This window comes from Stigmatopora argus, chromosome 9 (genome assembly GCF_051989625.1).
Source record: "Stigmatopora argus isolate UIUO_Sarg chromosome 9, RoL_Sarg_1.0, whole genome shotgun sequence".
In the NCBI taxonomy this organism is placed as follows: domain Eukaryota; kingdom Metazoa; phylum Chordata; class Actinopteri; order Syngnathiformes; family Syngnathidae; genus Stigmatopora; species Stigmatopora argus.
The window spans coordinates 7,540,239-7,566,692 of NC_135395.1; the positions used below are offsets into that span (position 1 = coordinate 7,540,239).

The window sequence follows — 26,454 nt, forward strand, 5'->3', positions numbered from 1 at the left end:
TTTGGTAGCTCTTGCTAATCACTAGCCAATCATAGTTGGTGAAAGCGATGACGTATCCCTACGACTGCGAGAAGGCAATGACGTATCCCTACGCCTGCGACAAGGCATTGTGGTGTTGCCAACTTGATATCTGATTGGTTAAAGCAACAGTCTTATCGACGCTTGTTTAATGCAGCAGAGCCTGTAGAACTGATTGTGAAGGCCTTGAGGCAGATTTCTGACCCTGGCAACAAATAATGGCTGAAATGTGATTGGTTAAATCAGGGGTCCCCAAACTTTTTCCTGTGAGGGCCACATAACCTTTCACTTCTCTGATGGGGGGCAGGTGTCAGTTTGTAACAGAAAAAGTGTGACGATCATAGGGGAGCTTAATTTTTTTTTATTGTTTTCCAGAAAGCCACACATAACCAAATAACCCTTTCCAGGTTCTTTACAGAAAGTCAGGAAACAAATAACACTATTAATGAAATAAATAATAACTAAATAACCCTCTCTGAGTTGTTCACAGAAAAAACAGGAAATAAATAACACTATTTATGAAATAAATAATAACTAAATAACCCTCTCTGAGTTCTTCACAGAAAAAAATGGAAATAAATAACACTATTTATGAAATAAATAATAACTAAATAACTCTCTCTGGGTTCTTCATAGAAAAAAAAGCCATGGAACATTAACTTTCTGTTGTGCCATGCACAATCTTAACAGATAAAAGTTCAGCTCAGTTGTCAGAGCAGTCTCTCTCACATCAACACTTTGCAGCACAGTGCTGCTTGGTGAATTAGGCAGTGGACTCGTAGCGGGGCGGTGAGACCCCTTTTTTCCAACTCCCGGTTCATGCGTCCCATTAGACCGCGAGTTTTGCCCACCATGCTAGGAGCCCCGTCAGTCGTGATGCTAGCTAGCTTTGACCAGTCCAGGTCCAACTTCTCCATGGTTTGGCACACTTTGTCAAAAATATCCTCTCCCGTTGTAGTCCCTTTGAGACTTTGGAGGGCTGCCAGATCCTCGCATATCTCAAAGTTTGCGCTAACTCCACGAATAAAAATGAGCAGTTGCGCTGTGTCTTGCACGTCCATGCTTTCATCCAGTGCTAATGAAAAAAAGTCAAATTCTTTCGTCTTCTGCTGCAGCTGGGCATATACATTACTCCCGATTTCTTCAACGCGTTTGGTCATTGTATTCGCCGACAGACTTACGGCATTAAATGCATCTTTCTTCTCGGGACACACCTCCTCCGCGACAGCACCCATACATTTCTTAACAAACTCTCCGTTAGGGAAAGGCTTACCGCTGCTTGCTATCAGTTTAGCAACCCGAAAGCTGGCCCGAACGGATGCCTGGTTCAGCTGAGCTTGGCGTACAAATATATTTTGCTGAGATAGTAGTCCACTTTTTCGCTTTGAGAGTTTGTCTGCTCGTATTTGGCCTTGCAAGCTATCGTATTTGTCTTTGTGACGGGATTCATAGTGTCGGCGAAGATTGTATTCTTTGAATACCGCAACCGTCTCTTGACAGATGAGACAAACAGCCTTTTCTTTCCATTGAATAAAAAAATAATCGTTTATCCACTCCAGGTTAAATAGCCTGCATTCTGAATCAATTTGTCTCTTACCTAACTTTTTCGCCATTATTCCATTCTCAAACAGGTTGCACAGTTTTTATATGCTTGAATAGTCCGCGATGGTCCCAGGGCTCCGCCCTCACCTGCGATCGTCCAGATGTCTCGGTATTACTGTGCTCGCGCATCCAACGGTGGACGTGTCCGCGTGCATCAAAGGGAAACACTCTCCCCGCGCGTGTCACCAAAGAAGCAATGCGTAGCCCCGCTTCACTGGGATGATTTGTGGGCTCAGCAGGGGTGCAATGAACCAAACACAAGATTAAAACGTCCCAGTCTTCAAGGCCAAATAGGAAAAAAATCTGATAGCGTCTCTGGTATTGTTCAGAGGGCCAGTCCAAATGTGCCGGCGGGCCGTATCCGGCCCGCGGGCCGTAGTTTGGTGACCCCTGGGTTAAATGCTTCAATATGAAAACACACATCTGGAAGCAGAGCAACCAGGGGGAAAAGCAATGAAAGGAAGCTAACAGACAATTTAGAATTATTTAATAAGTATTGATGGACAAAATATAATAAATGATTCAGATATTTCTTAGGCCAGCGGAGAAGGCCTTGAAGGCCCTGACGGCCCACCACTGGTAACAAGTTAACCAAAACAAGTTAACTAAATGAAAAATGGTGCCTCAGCCCAGCCATAAACATATTGCAAAGACATAAAACTCGAATCCACCACAAAAACACAAAGACTTTGCCACATACACGATCTCAAGCAGACTGTTTACCCAATGACATAACAAACACATCACCATAAATGTCATAAAAGACACTGCATTTATCCGAGATATTAATTGTCAAGTATATTATGTGCAGCTTGCTACAGACATTACTGGTCAAAAGTTGCTATTAAAAAAAATCAACTGGGAAAGTATTGGGGACATTGAGCCCTAATTTAAACTGAATTAATAATCAGTCTGGGTGTTATATTTCTCTGGGATGATAATCATAATATTAATTAAGGATAAGCCTCAAGGAAAATGAATGATTCTTATTATGTCTGACTCCAACTACCTACAACACGTCCTTCTGTGTTTTTTTTCTTCTTTTCCACAACTCAGCAATGAATTCCTGCAAGCGTGGCGTTCGTTGTGTGTGTTCCCTCAAGCAGCTTCTCATGTTGTCAGCATGGCAGGATTTAGCTGCACGTTTCCAGCATGCTCCAAAAAGCTTCCCTCGCTCGCCCTCTATCTCCCTTTTCCCCTTACGTGTGCAGCGCCCGGCTAAAATCTAAAAGAGGAGGACCTGGGGTGTGTGTTACCAGCGGCGCTTGTTTTTTTTTTTTACCAATCACAATGCTGTCCCCGCCCCTCTCCGTCTCCGTCTCCGTGCTTGCCTTTGCTCCTGCCTGCCCTCTCTGTCCTCAAGCACAACTCGATAAAAAAAAAGTGCAAGGGAAAAAAAAGAAGAAGTGATAAGCAGCTTCTGGGTGTTGCTTTCAAGTACACTCCTGCCGAATGCGTGCGTGAGAGAACGCGGTTGTGTGTTTAAGGGCTCACACATTCTCCCGAAACAGTAGCGAGACGGCAGCGGCGTTTAGCGTTGGCCCCGGACAAAAGGCTCGACTCGGCAGTTCCGCGGGAGGGGTGATCTGAGGACAAGTGGCCCACTGGGGCTGCACTTTTTCAGGGAGAAATACAACCGGCCGCCGCAGCTCTTGTGGACCGCCGGCGTGACGGTAAGACAGACTTTCCGTCTTTGGGGTGGAGGAATGCATGCGTGATATTGACTTAAATGACTTTTCTGGTCTGGGGCCTCCCAGGACCTCCTCATCCACCTGTCTGTCCTCCAAGATGTCAGACGATGAGTGTCGCTCTCCCATTGGCCTGGACTGTTGCAGCTGCTGCCTGGATCTAGCCAACGGTTGCGACGACTCGGCGTCCAGGGGCCCGAGCGCCACGCCGACGAGCCCCACCGGGCCGAGCGTCAGTCACTTCCGTCAGCTCCGCAACCAGCTGGTCTACCAAAACCTCAACACGGACAAGCTGAACAACATCATGCGGCAGGACTCGCTGGACTCGGTGGTCAGGGACCCCTGCTTCCTGCTCAACGAGGGCATCTGCGACAGCAACATAGACCAGACCATGCTGTCTATTTTGCTCTTCTTCCACAGGTTTGTTCCCAATTTGCATTTTTTTCTTACACATACATGCAGCTTGCTGAGAATGTACAGTGTGGGGAGGGGGTTTTGATGTTGGAAGAAACTTGGTGGATAGTCAGGGTTCTGCGCATCAGCACTTTTTCCCACGAGTGTTTTTAAGATTACGGTGAATAGGTTCATTATGTGTATGAAAATGTTCCTGGTGGGAAGTACCTACATAAAAGAGTCCATGCAGTCCAAAGGTCTTCTATTTATATCGGCGTGCCAATCTGATCTGCGTCTGAACATCAGAATCAGTTTTTAACCTCTGCAACCTGTTTGACTGGCTGAAATAGGTATCGTTAATGGAATGGAACATCGCGAGACGTGTTTCCAGTCGCCTTTCCAACAATCACAATGAAAATTCAAAACAAAGCATTTTGTTAGGGAGAAAAGTTGTGATGTAAACAAAGTCAAATCTACAGAGAACAAAACAATTGTTTTAAGGCTCCAGAATTCATTGAGGTGAAATTTTATGACGCGGCATCAATTAAGCTTGCACTCGACTCACTGCCAAATCGTGTTTATAAAACAGAGTTTCCGGGGAAAAGATAAATCCAGCCAGATGGATTGCTAGTATTTTTGGCAAATACAAACCCCAAATGAGCAGTTCTACTCTTTCCATTACAGTTACTTGACAAACAGGACACTTTTAGCCTTTACTCCAACCAGATAAAACAGCAATTTGTGACAAAACCCATCTCTGGCTACTTTGCATGTTGAGTTGGTCCAGAACAGAAAAGTTGCAGGACTCTTATCACAGATATGTTTCAAACCCAAACGGCTAAAGGCAAGTGATTTCCCCATGTTGTGGGCCAAGTAGCACGTTAAAAAAATCATTCCTGCCACTTTTATTTTATAAAACAGATGTGAGTTGCTTTTCAATAACAAAACTGCTCACAATATTTGGAGCGATCTGACAACGTCTTTATGAGAAGAACATCACCTGTTGGACCAACGCTTTGTTTATCCTTACCAGGCTGTGAAGGATAAATCTTATTTAAAAAATAGATAAATAAAACTTTTTTAAAAAGCGTAGAATATGCTCGGGAATATTTTGTTATAGATATTTTATTAATGTAATACTGTATTTATAAAATACTGTAATTCTTATTTACAGTATTTTAATCTGGATATCATATCAAATGGATTTTGTTAAAAAATATATGATTATATTATATAGTACGATATATTATAGTGAAAATGAATTACTATACCATAATTTGCAGCAATATTTAAATTGTACTGGCCCAGATTGTTACAGTTAGACTTGCATGGTACAGTCTAACGTGGTTTTTATATTGGTTGCCCTTCCTAATGAAACCCGCCCACATTTTATTTTTTTATTATCCACCATTGCACACTGGCTGGGAATCTAACCGCACCATATAAAAAGAGAAGCTTGGACTTCACATTACAAGTGAAACAAACTAAATGTGCTAAAACGGGCAACATGTTCAAAGTCACCATAGTAGCCCTTGCTTACATTACTGCAGATGTATAAAATGAGAATGTTTGTCGCATGTAGAAAGTGAAAAGGTCACCTTAAGTTGAATTATTCAACATATCTCCTATAAACCCAGATTCAGCGAAAACAATCAATGTCAAGGGTACACGTTATCTTTAGATTCCAGTGTTTATCAACAGGGATAATCCCTATCAGTATTTATCTAGTTACTAAATAATGGCCGCTACCAAACAAAACGTTGTTAATTTTTACCTGTGTCTGAGCTGTCTAAGATAGCGAAGGTTAACAATATATCGGATGTTTATCCGGCAGGATGAAATTGGACATTTGACATAAATGTTTAACTTTCAGTTAAGGATGGTAGGCAAGATTTCACCACTGATTCTGTTGTTTACAGTTCAGCTTCCTAATTATCGGGGGGCAAACTATTTACATTTCTATAGGTTGGGTAAGAGTCAAAATTCTTTCATTTTAAAATCTCAACTGTTTAATTCATATATAACGAGTGTGTTGGACCTGTGATTAATACATTACAATTAAAGAATCTTTTTTTATTGTCGCATTTTCGACAGTCCTGCATCATACGTTGTGAGCTTTACTCTAACTCGGAGACCAAGATTAATTATTAATTGAAGTCTGTGTTTGCACAGTCATACTTTGATAATATGTTCATATTTACAGATCAGAATTCTATCAAACTTGCTTTGCAAAAAAGGGAAAAAAACTGTAGTTGGCCAAGGTACTATAGCTCCTGCACACATGCACACATTTTAAAAACGTTCTAAAAGAGGCATTTGGAGTGATTATCCTGGAGGAAGGTGAATTAAGTGTATATATATATGTCAGAGTATTTTGATCTGCAGCATTTTGGCACTTGCCGCTGAACGTTTGCGTGACTGCTGTAAGTATGTCATTAAAAGTATGTGAGGGTACACCCTTAATAATCGTGCAGATAACAGGCACCTAGCTTAGGAAGGTAAATGGCGCTTTGGCTGAAACAAGAAAGGCAGGCCAGGCCAGACTCCTAAAACCAGACAGAGAACAGACACATCAAATAGTTTCTAAATCCAGTAAATCATCCAAAGACTGATATCCAAAGTCACTGTTAATTTTAGCTTTCAAGTGGGCAGTTGCCAATTGAAAAAGATCCCAGTGGCAAAACCTTTAATAAGATTTAAAAATAAATAAATAATAAGAATGTGTTGACCTTTACGCATCAGACGCAACGTGTGCCAGAATGATCACGCATCTGTTTCCACACCAACAGTGTCTACATGCACTCGGTACACTTTGTTCCTGAAACGGTCCGTGTTCCTCAAGAGCCGTCGCGGCTAGACTTTAGCGTCACCATCAAGAATAGTAATAATCAATAAAAGCACTTTTTGAGTGAGGGCCAAGATCGACCAGTTTTAGGGTTTGACCTCTCTCTGGGTGTCAAATCTTGCATGTGGCAGTTTTAGGAACATTTGCTTAGCAACGGGAGAACATGGGCGGCCAGAAAACCTACTACCAATGATACAAAGATCACAGAAATGGACTGAAAATGAATTTTGCTAGGATATCCAGCCAGCAAGACGGCAGGGGATTGGGCTTGATTTCCTGCGAATAAAACTAAAAGGAAATAAGCAGACTCACTTTTGAAGCTTTAGAAAGCAACCGTCGCTTAGACGAGAGCCCTACTTTTGCTAACCTTTCTTTCAGACTGTCACTCGTCGATATTTGGAAGCTACTAAACACCCCGACCTGCCACGTTAAGGACTTAGCACCAGTCTTAATAAGTGGCTCAAAATCCCAAATAGGTGAAATAAATGATGTGGATTTGGAGGTAAGACACAAAAGGTCTTTTTTTAAAATTCATTCAATAAGGATCTGACAAATAGCCTTTTCCTTCTCACGATCAATTGCTACTGAAACAAAAAAAACTTGAGATAAACTTTTCCCCAAAACAAGTAGTCGGTCGGTAGGTGTTCTCACATACGTTTCCAGCATAGAGTTCGGAAAAAGACTTTGTCCAATCTGTCCCGACATTCATGTCCCGGTAGCTCATGCCTGAAAATGTCCCTCAAGCCGGCCTCAGATCCCCAAAGAGCGCTGGCCATGGTCCAGTGGGCTACTGAGCGGCCTTCCAACAATGTAGTGGAGACAGTATCCAGCTGTGTCGCAGACCCCATGGGGAGTAAATGCACCGACCGCTCTGCAATCCAAATTCAGACCGAAAAATAGCTTTGCTGCAAGAAGCATTTATTGAATTCATGGGCAAAAGGTTATGCGGGAACATTCGATGAGCTTCTGTGGGAAGTATGCCCGACCTCCGGCCACATATAAAATGAATTTATCCCAGAAGCATGCAGAGGACACTTCACAACACAGCAATAGGGCAGACAAAATTGCACCCAAATCAACTTCTAACTGTATACGATCTACTTCACTCACAATGAGGGATCACAGTTTACTACTCATGCAATGTTTAGGATGCAGTGCATTGAGTCTGTTTTTATTTTGAGGCTATTATGGGACTTTTTGCAAAAGGAATGAAGGTGAATAAAACAAAAAAAAACAATGATTTTGTTCTAGGGAGGAAGTAGCGAGCTTAAAATCATTATGGACTCATTGAACCTTTTTTGTCTGGCTGCCAAATGGATGATTTTTGTTTTAGGATTCATGGTGCATGCTTGACATTTAGCGCCCAAAGAGGCTTGCAAAAAACAAGACACACCCTCAACCTTGCAGCTTGATGCAAGATCACACTTATATGGCATTCATATATGTCACTCCTCTGACACAAATAGCAATCTGTTTGTCTTTTTGGTCTTCAAGATATTTGCATAATTTAAGAATATTTTATATTTTTTACTGTACAAGTAGAGCCTATCCGCAGGAGAATGTAATAAGACTTTAACAACATATATTACTCTTTTCCTTGGTCATGCAAAATCCTTGAAAATAATGATGACCTGAAATAATGTCAATCTCAATGTTAATCAGCAAGTTACAATTTTCTTGCAAAATAGACTGATTCTTTGCAGCATAGTTTGTCGAGTCTGTATAAATAAAAGTTTCATTTATACGGCATATAACCATACATTTGCCTTAATAACACAATTGATGGGGATAAATAGGTCACAAAGGTGACCCACACTAATGCTGTTGTGCTGTACAACCCCAACAAATCCAGCTAAGCGTTTCCATCCTACATAACTGGTGACTCAGACATGTACCAAAGGTGGATTATAAATCTATACTCCTTAGATAGTCAAATCCTCCACATCACAGCTTGCTGATTACAAAGAGCTTCTCATCAGCACCTTCATAAAACCTTGGCGTCTCCCGCACCGACGGCCATAACACCATTGAGGCATAAGCGCGAAAATATTGACAAACTCTAAGCACCAAATGATGACAAAAACAAGATACAATAGACTTTCTCTGTTGTAATTATAACTGCTCGTCATCATAACACTAATATCCATGCGTCTAGGAATGTGCTGCAGGCAAGCCTTAAATATGTTGTGGTGTCTGCAACGAGCGTTTGGAAATCTAAACCTTCGGCTTTGTCACGCAAACACACCTTAATACAATGCTGAATAGCGACTGAAAGACGACGTTGAAAAAAGGGAATTATACCAAAAACAATGAGGCATAAACGGTTCTTCGTTCAAATAACGATACAAATGCACATTCCCTCGTTTTCCCGATTTCTAACTTGACGTTTCAGACGACTTTGCAGTTCTTTGGCAGCATTTGGGCTTATATAATGCAGTAGACTGAGGGTGGAGATTTTGGAGACTTGTGCGCTGGGCTTATCTATTTGGACCTTGGCAATGGCACCCTTTCAGATAGTTAAGAAGTCTGTCAACACACACACACGCACACACATCGGCGCGCACACTTTTCCGAGACTTGAGACCAGACAACGCTGACTAATAGTTTCACAAATAGTCAATATGATACAATTACAACCTTAAAATAGACATTAGATGTGCTCATACCTTGCGTAACCCATGCAAGACGGGTCGAGTGCACTATTCGGTTTATCGGCCTGCGGGGTGGCGTGCAAGAATCTAAAATATTAGCCGTGTGTTTCTTTTTAATATACTTGCTATTCAATTTATTAGCTGTCGAGCAAAGAAAGATTCAATGGCATGGATTGATGGAATGACCCTACGTTTTGGGGATCCTAATAATCTTGGGTACGGCAGATAAGGAAAAACCTCACCTCATGAGGACATTCTGGTGTAGAAAACAAGATTTGACAAATTTGCTTTCAACAAAACTTGACAACTCAACATCAATCCTCTCAAAAACTCAATTCCAATTGAGCTTCTCTCCATGCAAAACCCCTTACCTTTAACGGCACCACATTCTTTTAGTAACACGAACACACAATTGGGCACAAATCTAAAATATTCTGCAAGCAAGAGACTATGATGACACGATGGAGACAACATTGCAAAACATATCAAACTTCTCATAGGCTAGAAAATGCCACATAAAGTCCAAGTTGGCCCGCAATCTGTGCTTTCCTTATTTTCTATCCCTGGCTCCGTTCCCGATCAGACAAAAGTCTGCAAGAGAGAAATTTGAAACACAACCCCTCATGCCAAGTTTCAGTAAATCTATGATTGCTTTTGGATGTTTCCCCAGCCTTCAGATGGAGTGTGAGATAAGGGGGCGCGTAAATGCAGAGTCAAATGAGTACAAATAACAAGATGCATCCTGTCCAAGACCTCATTTCTATCTTTATGTCCCCCGTAGCTAAAAGTTGCACCCAGAAACTCTTTAGCATTTTGGCGCCGGCAGAATTCTATTTCATTGTACAATCAACATTAAATAACTTTGCCTTCCTTCCACTGAGGCATGATGGGAGGAAAAAATGACTCACATTAAGACCGTATAAGCTGCATGTAAAAATAATAGTTTCATCAAGGGCAGAAGGAGAAATGCCAGAGAAGGCTTTTCTCCCATCAACATTGACACACATTATATTTATTCCCTGCATATTAGACAATGTAAATGCATGCGAGTATTTTTCTGTAAGACCAGATATTGTGATTGCTATTAAATTGAGCACTTTGACAGACAAAAAAGCACCGTGCTCGCCATTAAGTGACGGAAATCAAGTTTCCCCTTTTGGCCAACTTCTGTTAGACGAGCGCCAAAGAATGTGTTCCTTTCGTATGCTCTCCAAGTATAAGAAAGATTAATGGGGGAAGGAATTCATTCTATCTATTCTTCTCGCCTTCTCTGTGAATTGCCATTTTGGGTGGAAACTAAAAACCGGACTGGGAAAAAAAAATGAAAGTTTTCGCTTTGGGCTCCGATGAAGGAAGCTGCAAATTTCCATGCACTCACTCTGATGCTATCATTGAAGTCATTACGACAAAGAATCTAGTTTCTGTGTAAAAAAAACGGGTTTGATCTTCAAGACAAAAATCACCATCCTTTATTTTTGCAACGTCCTTGCACTGGGATTAAGAATGACGTTCTAACAGGTCTGCATTCTTCTTGCAAACAGTTCAAACGTGCTTACGCAGATTCCACTCAGGTAACCATCCACATCCTTGTGGAGAACTTGCACATAAAAGCCCCATTTATTCCACCAACCCATTTATGTCTGCTCTTAATGCAGGCTGGCATTTAAAAGGGAAGCAGAGGCCGGCTGCTCTGGCGGGATGTGACAAAAGAAGGGGAAATTTACGTAACACTTCAGGTCATAACTTTTCAGTGCCTCGGAGTTCTTTGGTGTGGAGGGCGGCGAGGAAAGGGGGGTGGGGGCAAGGAGATTTTCTTATGTCAACAGTGTCTTAGTCTGTTATGTCTTTTTTTTCTTTCTTTCGCTTTAGTGAAAAGCTTCCGTTGACAATCGTTTCATTTATAAAAGCGGAATTCAGCTAGTGGACAAATTTGGATATTCTGAGAAATGGGCGTCATTGTAAAAGAAGTCTTTTTAAATGATAGCAGATGAAGGTTGTCTCATGACTAATTGTTATGACCATAGAAAAATAGCGACATTATTTTGGCGCCTAACTCCTCGAAGAAGACCGTGCCCTGTTCTCACCATGTTACATAACAAACAAGCAGACCAAACATTATGCCAATATTGGCAAAACAGGGGTAATCCTACCCTAACACACAATATTTTGTCAATTAAATAATGTGTGAACTTCCAACTAAATCGCGCCTATCTATTTTTCCACCAAAGAAAGAAGGTTAAGATAACAATCATAAAAATAACAATTCCTCTTATTCTTCCACAATGTAGTCCTATATATTGTATCCTCATTGTATTTTACTTTCAACGTAAAAAAAATGTCTGGGGGCCATTGGTATATTTACACATTACACAAAAAATTAAACACCAGCACATTTAACTGCTTTACGCAAAAACATTGGTACGTACACAAGTGGAATATGATCTTATAGCCAGAGAAAAGTAACTTAAGGGTGTAAAACTGCGACTTAAGTTCTTGGACTAACATACAATTTCCTCCCAGAAACATAACAGAAATAAAATTATGCTAAGAGTGTATTTGTATATTCACCTGACTTGGGTGGGGGCAGCATGGGATTGACACCATCTGGGTGGTGGTATGATTGTGAGGCCCAATGGTTGTCTGTCTCTGCGAATTCCTTATAACTCACTGGCATCCAGTTTAGGGTGTAGCCCATCTTTCACCTCAATTCAGAGGGGGTAGGCTCCAGCACCCCATCCGTGACCTTGACAAGGAAAAGCAGTGTTAGTTGTAAATGGATGTAGGGACATAAAAATGTCAAATCAGAGTGGGTTACTGTCATTTAAATAAGCATATCACAGGTACAGTGATACCTTGAGATACGAGCTTAATGCCTTCCAGGACTGAACTTGTATCTCAAATCAATGTTTCCCATAGAAATGAACTTAAAAACAAATTAACACACACAAATACTGTACGTATGCATACTGTACTGTAATTTAACGCTGAGTGATAATACCATCCACATATACATCATGACAGTACATAAAAAAAACTCCCTGTCCCACAATAATCCTTCAAATAGTGCGTCATGGATCTACCACGCAAACACAATGCGACACGTCACAGTACAGATTAGACAATTAGACCCTTCTTATCACCATAATCCCATTACACGACGAGGCTAACACTATTTTTTTTTGCACTTGCCTCCAACCATGTGATCAAGTTCCCAGATTTCTAATGGCTTTGCAATATGCTTTTCTAATCAGCAAATCATTCCGTCCTCATCCAGAAGCTCCAAAACAACAACAACAACAAAACCCAGTTTCACTTGACAAATGATTTCCAACTTAAAATATAGCCTGGCATTATTTTCCCACTGCAAGTGTGCATTTAGGTCAAGTCATATGTCTTCAACGTTGAAACGTTTACCTCAAGAACTGGGAGTACAGCCAAAGGCTCCAATCAGAGGAAACGCCACCTAACAACAGCTGCAAAAGCCTTTTTTGCCTCTGTTGCTTTCCTTCTCTTTTTCACTCATGTTTGTATTTTCCTGTTATGTTGTTTGCACGGCCACTTTGGTCTTTCCCAACGGTTTGACCGCCTGATGAAAGGATTTTTTTTCTCATTATCGTGTCTTTCCGATAAACAACATTTGAATACTTCTATTGTAGGGCTAACTTGATAAAAAGGCTGATAAAGAACCAAAGAAAATACGGCAAAAAATAACTAATTAAGCCGTAGTACACCATGAACAATCTTATCATATCTTCTTTCTTTGTATGTGTACACTATCAATAAATCTTGATAAAAACACACTAAACAACTAAACTTTCAGATTCTCCTAAAAACACACAATATGATGATTGAGTCAAACCAAAACATTGATTTATTAATCTTGCATAACTCTCCTATCTCCAATAACTAAGCGGGGTTTACCCTGAATAGGACACTGACCAATTAATCACGGTTGACGTATTGCACGTATCATAATATTACATTTATTTTATTTTTTTATGAAAGCTACCTCCTCCAATATTTTGCAGACGGGATTTTCAAGCGTCGACATAACTGTGCTTCACTGACAAATATATTGTGTAATGTGAAAGCTTGCAGCCAAAGGGAGGAACTATTGCATCAAAATGTGGTTGCATTATCTCTGCTCGAGGAAACACGCGCATTTTGCAGAAACTCCTTAACTTTCACCAGTTGTGTCAGTCAGTAAAGCATTCCATTAGCATTGTCAGACAATATACATAAAGAAAGAAAACACACTCTGATCTAACATATGATTATACATCACGATTAAAGACCTTGGACACACACCCAATGACCCAGTAAAAAAAATCAAAAATTCAATGAGCAATCCAAGAGAGCAACAATGATCCATAACATGTTTTAATCTCATGTGTGTAGCATGACATCACATAACAACCATTTTCTCTCAGGGTGCTTGACACATTGACTAGCGTACCTGCGCCTTAATATGTACCAGACAAGACAGGTCAGAGACAGGATAATTACCTTGACAGCGAGCCAGATTTAGAGAGGATTTACAGCTCACAGTCTGCGTGAAAGGACGGGATTAACAATACATTTTTATGAGGGGCTGTGCAGCATTGCTTGTTTGAGAGGCGACGTGAGGACACGGCAGCAAACCAATGAGTGCGCACAAGGTGGCAGGCAAGACACGCCAGATAACAGGAACAATTTCATTATCATTTTTGGACACATTTTGCAAGCCTCCAGTCTCACTCTTAATGTTCTGCTCAATTGGGGGATCTACCTGCTAAGGAACTCCTGGTGGTGCTTTAAAGGTTTAATTCAAGTTAACAATATCATCCATTGGAGGGGCTCATAATATGAATAAGAACATTGTTATTGCACGCTTACATGAGCTAATGTGTGAACGACGGATATAGAATAGAACACCAGAGTGTGGGAAAAAGAAATGCCTGATTTTGTTTCTGTTCTGCAAAAGCTATAGTAGTTCCCTAAATTGGCTTCCTGCCTCTCAGACAGTATTTCCATCCCTGGATTATACGGTAAGAATAACAAGTACAAATGGAAGAATTACCCCAATGGAGTGTATTTTGTATTAAATGTTTTATTTGCTGTGGCATGAAAAAGTGAGGTCTATTATTTGGAACCAAATTGGAGGGAATTAAAATTCCTTGCAGAAGGGTTTGCCCTCCATTTTAATCTGATAATTGATTGTCAATCATTAGAATGTTTATAGGGTCATAGAGAAAACCATATTGAGATACTTGATTGTTATGTAATGTGATTTACCGTTGTACCACCCAGCTAGAAAGTTGTTTTTATCATTCATTGCCTGAGTGAGTATGGGATTGCTGCTATAGTTTGAGACTTCAAGATAAGACGGCTGCTGACGTGGGCACCTTCTGTACAACAAAAGGCCTCTCGCACACCTCTTTTAGCAGGAAAGCCAAATTTGTTGAGAGGTTTTGCAACTGGAAAAACAGCCACTAGACATTCCAGCCATAAATTAACGGCCAATGTTGGCATGTGTGTACACAAAGCCATCAGTCACATTCATATCTAACTATAAAAGAAAGACTGTAAATACTAGTGGTTTTCAACGTTTCCCTGTTGTGAAGCAGCAAATGTTAAAATTGGGCACTTGACTTCCTTTGAGAAGTTTGTTGCTCTCCCTTATGCTAGTCTGAGATTCCCAAATCCAAAACAATGTGCAATATATTAGTTTTGTTGAAGATACAATTTCTATTGACACAAATGTAAATGGATTTTTATAGACTGGATTTACTAACTAATGAGGATAAAATTGTACGGGGAAAAAAAGGATGATTTTTTTGATTGAATTTGTTTGTACTGTACAAAACTTTTGGTGAATTAACAAAAAAAATTGAATATTTACTTGTATAGACACTAAATTCCTGAATATTCATCGCCTACTGATCATTTTCAGCACTTTTTCCATACTGTACTTAGTGTTTTTTTTTTAACATACTTGATGCGCACGTAGAGCGTAGTCACTTTTGTGTCGACGTGTTATTTTTGCCTGCACGCACGGACACAAAGTATTGTGTTGTTGACATTCAGGCGTGAACGCGCACCTTGGCGTGTACAGTAAGGTAGCGATCGCTGTGTGTCGCCGAGTGTGTTCTTTGCGTGCCTGCCAAATGTGATACGAGGACGGCGTCTTGAACTTTGCACCTCTCACGTACACGCAACACTGTTGACTTGAACTTTTATGCAATGGCGACAACAGAGGATTTTATTGACTTACTTACTTGCTCCTCTGGCCATTTTTTGAAAGCAGGAAAATCAAAAAATGGTTCTAGTATATTGCGGCCAACTGCAAGTTCAAGAGTAATATGTGAAGTATTTCCTGTTTGTGTTTTGAAGGGAGCGGATTTCCCTCACAATAGTTATGTCTTCATTTTTAGAATATATACGTCACGATACAAGCACACACGCTTCCAATTTGTATAATTATATGATGGTCGTGTGGCCTGATTTTAATGCATATTTTTAGTTTCACTTCTCAATGCTGAAAAGACTAAAAATAACCAGGTCATTGCAATTATTCAAAGTCATATATGTAAACATTCAATGACATCTTATATCCATCATCTTGAGCCACATAAGCCGTTCCTATGTAATGCAACAGCATCAATCACATGGGATTTATTCAGACATCTTTACTGTATAGTTCGAGGTCATAAATTAATTACGGTATGTGAAAATAAAAACTTGATAGGTTAGAAGATGACCTCACTTCTTTAGGTGGACAGGAGATTATGTAAATCTTGTCAAGTTAAAGAATAAGTAGTAATCGGGGCATAAACTTTAACCTTTGGATGTGTGAGTTGGTACACGATATGGTTATACAAAGTAAGATGATTATAGATTCATTTCCAGAGAAAAACGTGGTGTGGGTATATGGGTAAATAGTGTTAGATTAGATTAGATAAAAACTTTATTTCATCCCGTAATCAGGAAATTTGTTGACTCTTTCATAACTATGAAAATATTATTCAATATTTTGTGCATTTCTTGTACTATCTGCTCAAAAGAAATAAAAACACCATTATTTTTCTACCCTGGATCTTCCAGAAATGCCAACTGTTTGTCTGTCAATCCCTTTGGCATCAGGATTAAGAGCTATAAAATCAATTTGAAATGACCTAAAAAATGAATTACAAATTTAAAGGTCATTAAAAAACCATTCCCAAAGTTTCCATACTATACATTTATTAACCCTCCTTAAAAAAAATCCGTAATAATGTCGACGCAGGTTGCAAATTTGAATTAATCCAGAAAAATTACTGACATAGTCGTATGTCGAATTGAGATCTTCACCACTGAGGAAGCATTTTCATCTTTATAATTTCATCCGGGACATATTTGAGCCATTATTATAGATCAGAAACCTAATTTTTTTTAGTTGTTCTATCTCCTTGACTTTAAAAAGTGCCAAAAACACGAAAAAATTAACATAGCCAGCTGTCAATACACGACTTTTTCCACATTCACCCGTGGGAACTTGTTTGATTGTTTCATCCTAATGTCACAGGTGACACCCAGTCCGCTCCACAACTCGGCAGGAAAACCTGCTGGAGTCTCTGGGAATGGACGCTGTGTTTTCCAAGTGTTAGCGGGGCATCGGTCACCCTCGTATGAAAAACTCACACACGCTGAGGTGTGCTGGAACGAGAACGCGTGGCCGAGTGCAGCAAATAAACACCATCAAATCAAATCACATACACATACTTGGTGGCTTGGCTCCCCTCGGGGTCGGTCCCAGTTGTTTGGGACTTGGATCTCGCAGCTGCACACCCGGCTGGAACAAGACAAAAAAAAAAAAATAAATAAATAAAATAAAATTAACAAAACAGGGAAATTAAAAGGAAGATTGGACAAGAGCTGGGGGCGTGCCAAGATAGCCCACATCTAATCAAATAATGCAATGTACCGTATTTTCACGACTAGGCGCACATAAAAGTCTTAAATTTTCTCTAAAATAGACAGGGCGCCTTATAATCCAGTGCGCTTTATATATGGACCAATACTAAAATTGTTATCAGGATAAAATAAAATAAATCAGTCGATAGGGTACACCATCCTCTACAGCTCTCACAACTACGGCAAGCAGCCCCCGACTCTACTATTTTCCCCGTAGAAAAAGTACTGCGCGGTGACTGCTGGGATATGTAGTTCTTTTGTCAATACACCCAATGGATTGTGGCCTGTATACATCGACATCAACAGCTTTACGAAGCATGGAAAGCAGCGTTGGAAAAGTTACGCTAGCTACGAGCTAGCTACTATTTGTGAATGGATTGTGGCTGCCTGGACGAACGTATAAAACTCAGCGTTTTCGATGACTCATTTGGACAATTGTTCAATTCGGACACAGAAAAGTAGGACTTTGATAGATTTGTGGGTGATGATGACGTGAGTATATTGTAAAATGGCTAAATAAAGTACAACCGAACTGAGTTTTGCTTCCGTTGCCTTTTTAAAAACGTGTTTTTAGCGTGTGGGTGTAGCGGGTATGTTTAAGCTGGTGTATGTTTTGCCATGCCTGGATGCGTCTATAAAAACGGTGCGTCCTTTGTGTGTGTAAAATACAGAAATAGCACTCGTTATTGACACTGCGGCTAAAAATACGATGCGCCATATAGTCGTGAAAATACGGTAATTAGGATTAACATACCCCAGAGGAACCTTTAAATGCATACATTTGAAACGCTTAAATTGCTTTGTTAAGTATCTAAAAAGCGCCCCATCTTAAAATTCATCTCCATTAAATCCTACAAAAAAATGGTGACAAAAATTACAGCTCTAAACATTTTCTGGTTGCATTTTTGTATGTTTTTGACCAGTGAATTACATGTTTATAAAAAAATAAATGAATAAAAACACTGACATTGGAATGTAAACAGGGGGTCTATTTCTAGTTCTTGTTATTGTTGAAGCCTTAACAACCAAAGCCACATTATTTGCCTTTTTGAGTGTTGTTTTTTGCACAAATTTAACCATGTGAGGCAAAGATCGCCAAATATGTAATTATAGGAAACAACGACAATGCTAAGCTAATGCGTCCTGTGGCTTTGCCATAAATACGAAGCGCGGTTTGCATCTAAAAGATTCTTTTCTGGATTGCTGCTACAGTACAGTACAGTACAGTACAGTATGTCCCCGTCAGTGTCATGTCATCATTCCGGAGCCGAGAGAATATCTATTTAGATATATCCATGCACGCAACGTCACGACAGCTGAGGTCAAAAAGATGAATGTTGTCAGGTGGTTTCGACCTCAGTCTGTGAAGTGTGAATGTACGTCGTCTTTAAGGTGCTTGGTCCCGAGTCTATCTGACATCCCACCCAATGGCAGCTCACTTGCAAGGGTCATGGGGTCAAGCATGACAGAAAATGCATGGGTGATTTTTAACTAATATATTGTAATGATGAGACCCCTGCTGTTTGAGTTGTAAAGTGTCACATAAATGTCAGGGCCTTTGACATAGCATTTAACGGTCCCATGTTGTTTAACGCCACGTTGTCAATTGCCAGTCGCACTTGACAGTTTGGAATGACTCCATCGACTCGGAGGAATTTTTTTCTCCCAAATAATCCATTAGTTTTGAGAGTTGGGCTTGTGTCTGTTCAGTTTGGGAGTGATCGCAAATGCTCTTTTATGACAGACTGACTGTTTAAGGGTAAGGGAAAAGAAATTTCATCATGACATAACTAGGCCCCGAATTGGTACTTATTCATTCCTTATGATTTGGAGGAGAATCAAATGCTGAGGGATTCATTTTAAACTAGAAACAATGAATTATTAAGGCCAGGCAGCTCTTTTTGAAGCAGACACGCATATTTAGTTGATTTCAGCGTCAATCACAAGTAGGTGTTTGGAAATTATCAAATATACATAAGAAAAAAAAGATTTATATAAACATGTAATTATAAATACACTTTAATGATCATCCATAACGCTACGGGAGCGATATTTTGAGTGTAGGCTTTGTTTAATAAAAAATAATAATAATAAAAAGAGAAACCTTCACATTGCTATAGCAATCATGCAAATAGAAACACATTCAAAATTCTTTCAGAAAACCGATTTTGTGATCATGTTTGGCGGCGTGCCATGAAATTTTCTTTTTAAAGTAAAATGTGGGCAAAAAAATAAATACAAAATGAAAGCTTTTTCTTACACAAGCTGTTATGTAAAAAAAAATGCTTCCAGATGACCCCGTGTGTGTTATCCACAAACTTAACCTCTTAGTTGCTAATGGAGCGCCAGTCTGAGCATGGTACGCACAATAATGACGGCCCGTCCAGAGATGTTAACCAATTGTTCCATTGTGCCATTGTGGGAGCAAACAAGAGTCAAAAGGGGGCTTCTTCACTTGGAGGCCAACATGGGACAGCGTCACACATGTTTCTCCGAGGCTAAATTTCCTCAACATTTGTCGGGATGTGCGCTCCATCATGCCGATCCGCCCCAGAGATTTGCCTGTCACTTTCAGCACTTTGGCTACCACGACAGACCTTTCAACTACTCGCCTCCTTACTCACCTAGTCTATTCAAGAGACCAGATCGGCGGTGAGTAGTGCGGCAAGACCTATAATTCCGTGTTGAAAGGGATTTTAATACATGCAATTTTGTTGACAAATCTCAAAATTGAACTCATTCTGTCAGTAATACTAAAAATAGCATTGCTTTTCTGGGTACATTCCAGACTAAAGGGCAGTATGTTTAGGACTTCCTTGGTATTCTGACTTCATATTTATTGGTTGTAACTGTTTTTTTTTTCCAATCCAAAAATCAGTGCCTTGTAATGTGAAGGTCGGGACTTTTATTTTTGCAGTTGGCATTAGCGGTATGCGGTCTTTATTTGGGATGGCTAAAAAGCACTTCTTGTGTTATGGTTCCGCCCGAGTCGTCTTCAGCTATTGGTGAAGATGAATCACAGTGTTATACAAGCTTGTTGGCTGCGGCGCGAGGAACGTTTGGCTGGAAAGAGCAGCCCATCATCACAAGCTTTTGAACGGATTAGCGTACACCAAACATAGACCGGTTTGGGAAGTTTTCCACATAGGTATGAGGGAATTTGTACATCTAAGAGTGTCACAATTGTCACATTTGTTGTCCTTAAACTGCTGCAACTGTGATATTGCAAATAACTTAAAAGTGCCCTTAAGTCTGTATTTGATTGGATGTTGATGTTATCTTTCGGAAAAGGAGATGGCAAACTTCCCCTCTCTTAAATAAGGGAACTGTAACAGGGCAAGAAAGATTAGCCCGTCACCCCAAGAGCGCAGAGCTTGATATTAAAGCTGACAGCTGCACCGTCGCAGACTTTGGCCATAAATGCCCCCCATGACCCCACAGAGTGGGTCTTCAATTTAACCTTACAGGCCCATCAAAGGTCGGCCTTTACATATTTTGACTGAAGCCCCTCTTCTGCTCCCATTGTGACATGGCAATTCCATGCAAATGCGTTTTATTTTGCAGAATTCCACTTAGAAGAATTGTCAGTTAACAGATAATCTGCGTGAAATGTTTTCTCAAAGTTCTGAGGGTGTTATCTTCTATCAGATTATGAAGTCAAGTTGCCGTGCAAAAATGGAGCCGATCTATACATTTTGGAACAATTGGGGTCATGCAAAAACATTTTAAAAGGAAGTAGAAGCAAGCAATAAATCAGCACACAGATACAATGGGAACACAGTGTGACAGCGGCGGACACACGTTCAAGGTGTTTGTACGTGTGAAAACAAGTAGCATTGCACAATAATTCTGAGCGTGCGCACTGCATACGTTTATTTCCCTCCCTTTTGAGCTCTGTGAGCAACAAGTACCACAATCTTGACTCTGTACTTTGCTAATACTGCATCATAAACATAACATGATGTCAAAAGTTCAGACCAGTTGACTGATTCGTCTAGTGAGATTTAGCTCGTTGTTGGTATGCAAAAGTACAATGTGTCTGATTTGAATTTTCTAGGTTAAGATAAGCTCGGAAAAGACGCTTGAACTGTACATAAAAAACGTCGTCTGTGAAGCCTTTGTGTGAATTTTCTATCTCACCATATCACATCTTATTCTGCGTGTAATATGCAATGTGGCCACGAGACGGCGACAAAGCGCGAGCGCAAAAGGAGAGGAAATTCACCACAAAACAGAACGGAAAAGTACCTTGATACTGCACATGTGGTGCATAGGACTGTACATTCTGTCACAAAGAAGCAATGAGCGATAATCCAGGCGTGTTTATCAGTTGTTTATCTCCTTGATGGGCACCCCGCACGTTTGTAACACAAACATAATTTTAGGCCAACAACAAAGCCCTACATTGGCTGATCCAAATTAAAATCATGAGCGTTGCCTCGTGCATCCACATTCATTTCTCGTTTGATTTCTTCCAAATAAATGAACAAAGTGTCAATGTAATTCCCACTTTGCACTAACGTAAAGTATTTGCAAAAGCTTTTTAAAAAGATCGTCCCCCTATCCATAATAGTGCTAAAATTGCTCTACGTGTTGCCTTGAAATTAACGTAAAAGTTGTTCCTGCTTAAAGACTGAAACTTTTTTTCCTGCAAACGATGCCAAGTTTCCCCAGTACGCCCAAACGCAACACCCTCCCAATCCGAAGACCTCATTTGCATAAATTATGCGTGCGTCAAATGACGTCACAGGGACGGGCGTTTATATAGCGACGGGTATCAGAAAATAGCACAGCAGACAGTCGCTCGGCTAGGAAGCGAAGCTTAAACAATCTCGACACCGCACTTGCCCCTTGGCAGTTTAGTGCATCGACAGACAGCAACGAAGCGGACTTAAGTGCATTATTTTTTAGAAGACGGAACCGACTCGCAAACGTGGCGAAAAGCATTTTCCAATCGAGTCTGGCACTGACCATGAGCACAGAGATGTTCGCTAAAACATCCATGGAGGTGGCCGTCTACGAGCTGCACAACTTCTCTATATCTTTCTTCTCCTCGCTACTCGGAGGAGATGTCGTATCAGTCAAACTTGACAACAGGTAAACATCATCCCGTCGAACTATTCCATTCGTTGGGTGTTTACCTATTTAAATGCTCCTACGATTGAAGCAGGAGTCTTGCCATGAAAAGCAATAATATACGAAAAACGTTTTGAATTCGAGCAATGAATGAGTTTCTCCATTCAGTTTGATGTATTTGGAAACCAAAGTAGGCCACATTGTGTGACCGTTGCATCAAAGAAAAAACAAAACAAAAAACATCTGATCAAAGAGGACACTGTTGTCTGCCATTTTGCTCTCTTTGTGCTAGATCTCTCTGCATTCACCAGTTGTACTAAATAAATGTCTGTATTCTTGTATGTCTACAAGTTTATGGTTTTAAAAATGTCTTTTTTTCCTCTTGCAGTGCCTCTGGTGCTAGCGTGGTGGCTATTGACAACAAGATAGAGCAGGCAATGGTAAGCTTGCAGGAAAAACATGCTATAATAACAAAACAAAAAATATATATATAAATGATGTTGTGTTAGTTATTTTTGACTTAATGTTAACTCACCCAAACTGCATGCATGTTTTTTTAAATAACAAATATAAATATATATATATGATGTTGACTGTTAGTTATTATTGACTTAATGTTAACTCACCCAAACTGCATGCATGTTTTTTTTTAATGAGTTTGCCATTTTTTGTTAGTTGAAGTGTCAGTGAATTTTTTTCTTAACTAGTAACTAGTAGCCCCTAGCCTAAAAAAGGTAGATAACTTGACCCACTACTGATTGAATACTTTAAAAGCCAACATCTGCATTGTCAACAACAGGATACCGTTAATTATAATAACAGCATAATTAGCTAATTTACCGGCTGCATATACATGAGCAGATGGAAAATTCCATTTTAAGGGCAAAATGCTCCCAATTAAGATCAATCTGGAGTTCAGTCTTCTATCACGAGTCCTATGCACAAAGTAAACTGATTTCATCGCCATTTCAGGACCTGGTCAAGAACCACCTCATGTATGCGGTGCGGGAGGAAGTGGAAATCCTCAAAGAGCAGATCAAGGAGTTAGCGGAAAAGAACGACCAGTTGGAGAGGGAAAACTACCTGCTGAAGAACCTGGCGAGTCCAGAGCAGATGGAGAAGTTCCAATCTCGCATCCCCACTGATGCCCTGCTCCCATTGGACAATCAGAGTGCCCAGGTGATGTCTGAGCAGAAGACCTGCAGTCGCAATACTGGCTCTGCTGTGTAAGTGGCTCTGCCTTGGGGCGGGCAGAGCCACTGTCCCTTTTCAGCAATGGACCTCCATGTCTATTTTTGCGCTACAGAATAACCGCTGAAAAACCGTCTTGGCGCTGAGGGCGTGGCTTTATGTCCGCCAATGCCCGATGGGACAAACACTTGACTCTGATAAGCACAAAAAGTTGAGACCAACGCTGTGGCGTCGAACCGTCCTCTCATCCCGTCCAGTTCTGCGCCGTTTTCTTCTGGAAAACGAGCGTGAAGAATCAAGAGTAGGCCCGGCGGACGCCAACCAGCGCTTGCTTACAGACAGAGTCGTTAGTGACTGTCCTTTTGATCTCGATTGGGCTCTTCCTGTCGGTGCTAATTCGGAACGTCGGAGCGCGAGTGAGGCTACTTCCTGTCGGCCCGCCTAAGATTTGTCGACACGCAGTGAGCCCCCCACCCCCCGTCTCGTGGATCAGTTGGATACCCCAATGAAAGTGTGGTGGATTCCCAGCTGCACATTAACATGGACTTATCCTCTGTTTTATCTGTTGATGCACATTAACAAAAAATAATCAACAAGATGAGCGCAGGTCAAATTTTCCAGCAATGTAATTGAGTTGATGGACTGATTCATACGCTGTTGTGATTAATAACTTGTATTGGCTGCAATCGGGGCTTGTTGCCAATAGGGGTAAATTCACCTGCCATATTCCATTTCTTATCGTTTGTTTTGACTCTTGACAAAATGTTTGTTTTGTAAGATAATTTGCTCATCTAAAATAGTTTTCCCAAGGTAAACACACAAGCAGAAGATGGTATTTCAGGTGTCTACAATCTCTATCTGCTGTTTTGTTTGCCACTTTAACAACGACGGCATGACAACAGTGCCTGTATGTAGTACAAGCGAGAAATCTATTTCTATACTTCGAGCTCTGCTGATGTTTTTGAGCTACCAAAGACTTTATTTTCCCCCTTTTTTGTTGATATCAAAACAGCAGAAAGTGGAGTCAAACTACCAGGACCATGTGTTTAAAATTCACAGGGAGAAGTCGTGATTGAGTTAGTCCTAAAACTTTGTGTGTTTGGTAAAGATAATGGTATTGTTGCTGTACAGTATCCAGAAAACATTTGTTTGTTACACTCTTTGGATACAACTGCACATTTGCAATAAACCTTATGTTTACATAACCTGTCTTTTTGTCTTATCTGACCAAACTTGTAGAGTTCACCGGTTAACTAAGCTGTTTCAATTTAAATGAGAACACCTTAGTGTGATGGTGGCATAAGTCTTGACCAATGAAAATACCGACTAAAATTGTAGTTTTATTGCTCAATTACTTCCAAGACGGTCACTTATCTGGACTGGAAGTTTTACAATGAAGGGGACTCCATTAACCCAACATATACCACATTTTTATCCAAGGGACGATCAACATTAAGTGCATTCAGAATCAATTTTCTAACCTGGTGCTGTTCACCAAATCAAAGAGTTAGTAATTCATCACTGGGGGAGCCAGAGCTAATCCCAGCCAACTACAGACAGCAAGGCCACTCGAGTTGGTTGCCAGCCAATCGCGGGACTCAACGAAACGAAACAATCACTGCCGCAGAGTGGCAATCGAACCCATACTGCCCACATCAAAGTCAGACGGAAGAACCGCCGCCCCATCGGGTGGCAATCCAAGAGTCATAAATGTTAATATTTCATGACCATGTTGTCCATCAAGGATAGTAGGAATGCCAAACCAAAGCCGTGAGACTCCTTCAGTTTTGAGCTTTTCAGAGTCTGAAGACACGTTTCCCAATCAAAGACTCTAGCCTTGACGAAAACAACTTCCAAAAGCGGTCGTTTATTCCAGTGTGAGAAGCAAGGTGGCCACTAATGACAGTGAAGTAATGCTGATTCCAGTAGATTGAAATCTTAGTAGTTTGTCCAAGGAAAGCTTTTTCCTTCAGACATTGGCAGCCCGTGTGTAACTTAATACGTTGTGGCTTTCCTACACAAGACTCGTCCATCCGAGACTGGGAGCAGACACTTGACAAGCAGACCTTGACAAACACAACTTCCAAAAGACCAAATCACACACACACACGCGAAAACAAAGTTCTTATGTTTCCCTTGTTTGAAAATTTCATAAGTGGGTTATTTTTGAGAATGTACACGCGAGTGGTTGTGGATTCTGTATGTTAAATTGTGTACCTACATTACAATTACAACTAATTGCCATTTTCAATCATTTTTTTTGAAGGACATCACCTTTAGCATAAGCATCCAAGCAGCGAAAATATTGTTTAAAAAATATTCTAATGTGCAATTGTGAAGAAAAGGGTACAGTAAATAAAAACAGCATTTTCAAGTAATGGTGTTTTTCACTTTTCGGGGTCATTACAAAGTTGATTTTTTTCCCATAATTGTCTGCCAATAAGAGTGTTTTTACAATTGAATAACCAAAATTGGGTGAGAAAATTGAATTTTAAAACTGCATGACTGCAAAAGTTTTTGAGTGTTTCACTAAACAAATTTCTAATAAAGTAAAAAAATTAATGTTTTTCACTTTTCGGGGTCATCACAAAGTTGATTCTTTTGTTTTTTTCCCCACAATTGTTGGCCAATTAAGTATGAGTGTTTTTACAATTGAATAACCAAAATTGGGTGGAAAAAAATGTGAATTTCAAGACTGCATGACTGCAAGAGTTTTTGAGTCTATTTCACTAGAATTATGGCAAAGGCACAACCTGACCAAATTTTTAATAAAAGTAAAAAATAAAATAAATATTGTGTAAAGCATACCTCCATTTAATTTGAGCTCAGAGGGTGCTTCAGCTTAGCCGCAGTGTAGCAGATGCTCAAGAGATCACACAACAACCCTGCAGTTAAAAATACATTCATTTAATTTGTGTAAAATGCAGAAATATTAACACACAAATATGCCCAACATTTAACGTTACATGGCTATCATGATAACATAAATGTTTAAGTTGCTATTACATAATTTGGATGAACCCGGTTGACTACTGTAAAAAAAACATTCTATTAAAGT

General features: G+C 40.2%; 1 protein-coding gene across 4 annotated transcripts; it reads left to right on the forward strand.

Annotated features, from left to right (window-relative positions):
• The first annotated feature begins 2,956 nt into the window (after positions 1 to 2,956).
• tsc22d3 (TSC22 domain family, member 3) lies at positions 2,957 to 24,601 on the forward strand. Of its 4 annotated transcripts, none has more exons than XM_077609240.1 (4): positions 2,957 to 3,293; positions 3,409 to 3,728; positions 22,594 to 22,645; positions 23,178 to 24,601. In XM_077609240.1, the coding sequence occupies exons 2-4, from the start codon at positions 3,409 to 3,411 to the stop codon at positions 23,433 to 23,435; spliced, it is 630 nt and encodes a 209-aa protein (XP_077465366.1). In that variant the 5' UTR covers positions 2,957 to 3,293; the 3' UTR covers positions 23,436 to 24,601. The 4 variants fall into 4 exon arrangements, with proteins under 4 accessions (XP_077465366.1, XP_077465365.1, XP_077465367.1 ...); XM_077609239.1 differs by having other exon boundaries at positions 2,958 to 3,293; positions 3,378 to 3,728; XM_077609241.1 differs by lacking the exons at positions 2,957 to 3,293; positions 3,409 to 3,728 and adding an exon at positions 19,470 to 19,781.
• The last annotated feature ends 1,853 nt before the right edge of the window (positions 24,602 to 26,454 follow it).

Excerpts from the sequence above, each read along its gene's own strand:
- tsc22d3 (XM_077609240.1), top strand. The coding sequence starts at position 3,409 with ATGTCAGACGATGAGTGTCGCTCTCCCATTGGCCTGGACTGTTGCAGC. Across the intron at positions 3,729-22,593 it reads ATTTTGCTCTTCTTCCACAG|TGCCTCTGGTGCTAGCGTGG; the intron begins GTTTGTTCCCAA and ends TTCCTCTTGCAG. Across the intron at positions 22,646-23,177 it reads ACAAGATAGAGCAGGCAATG|GACCTGGTCAAGAACCACCT; the intron begins GTAAGCTTGCAG and ends TCGCCATTTCAG.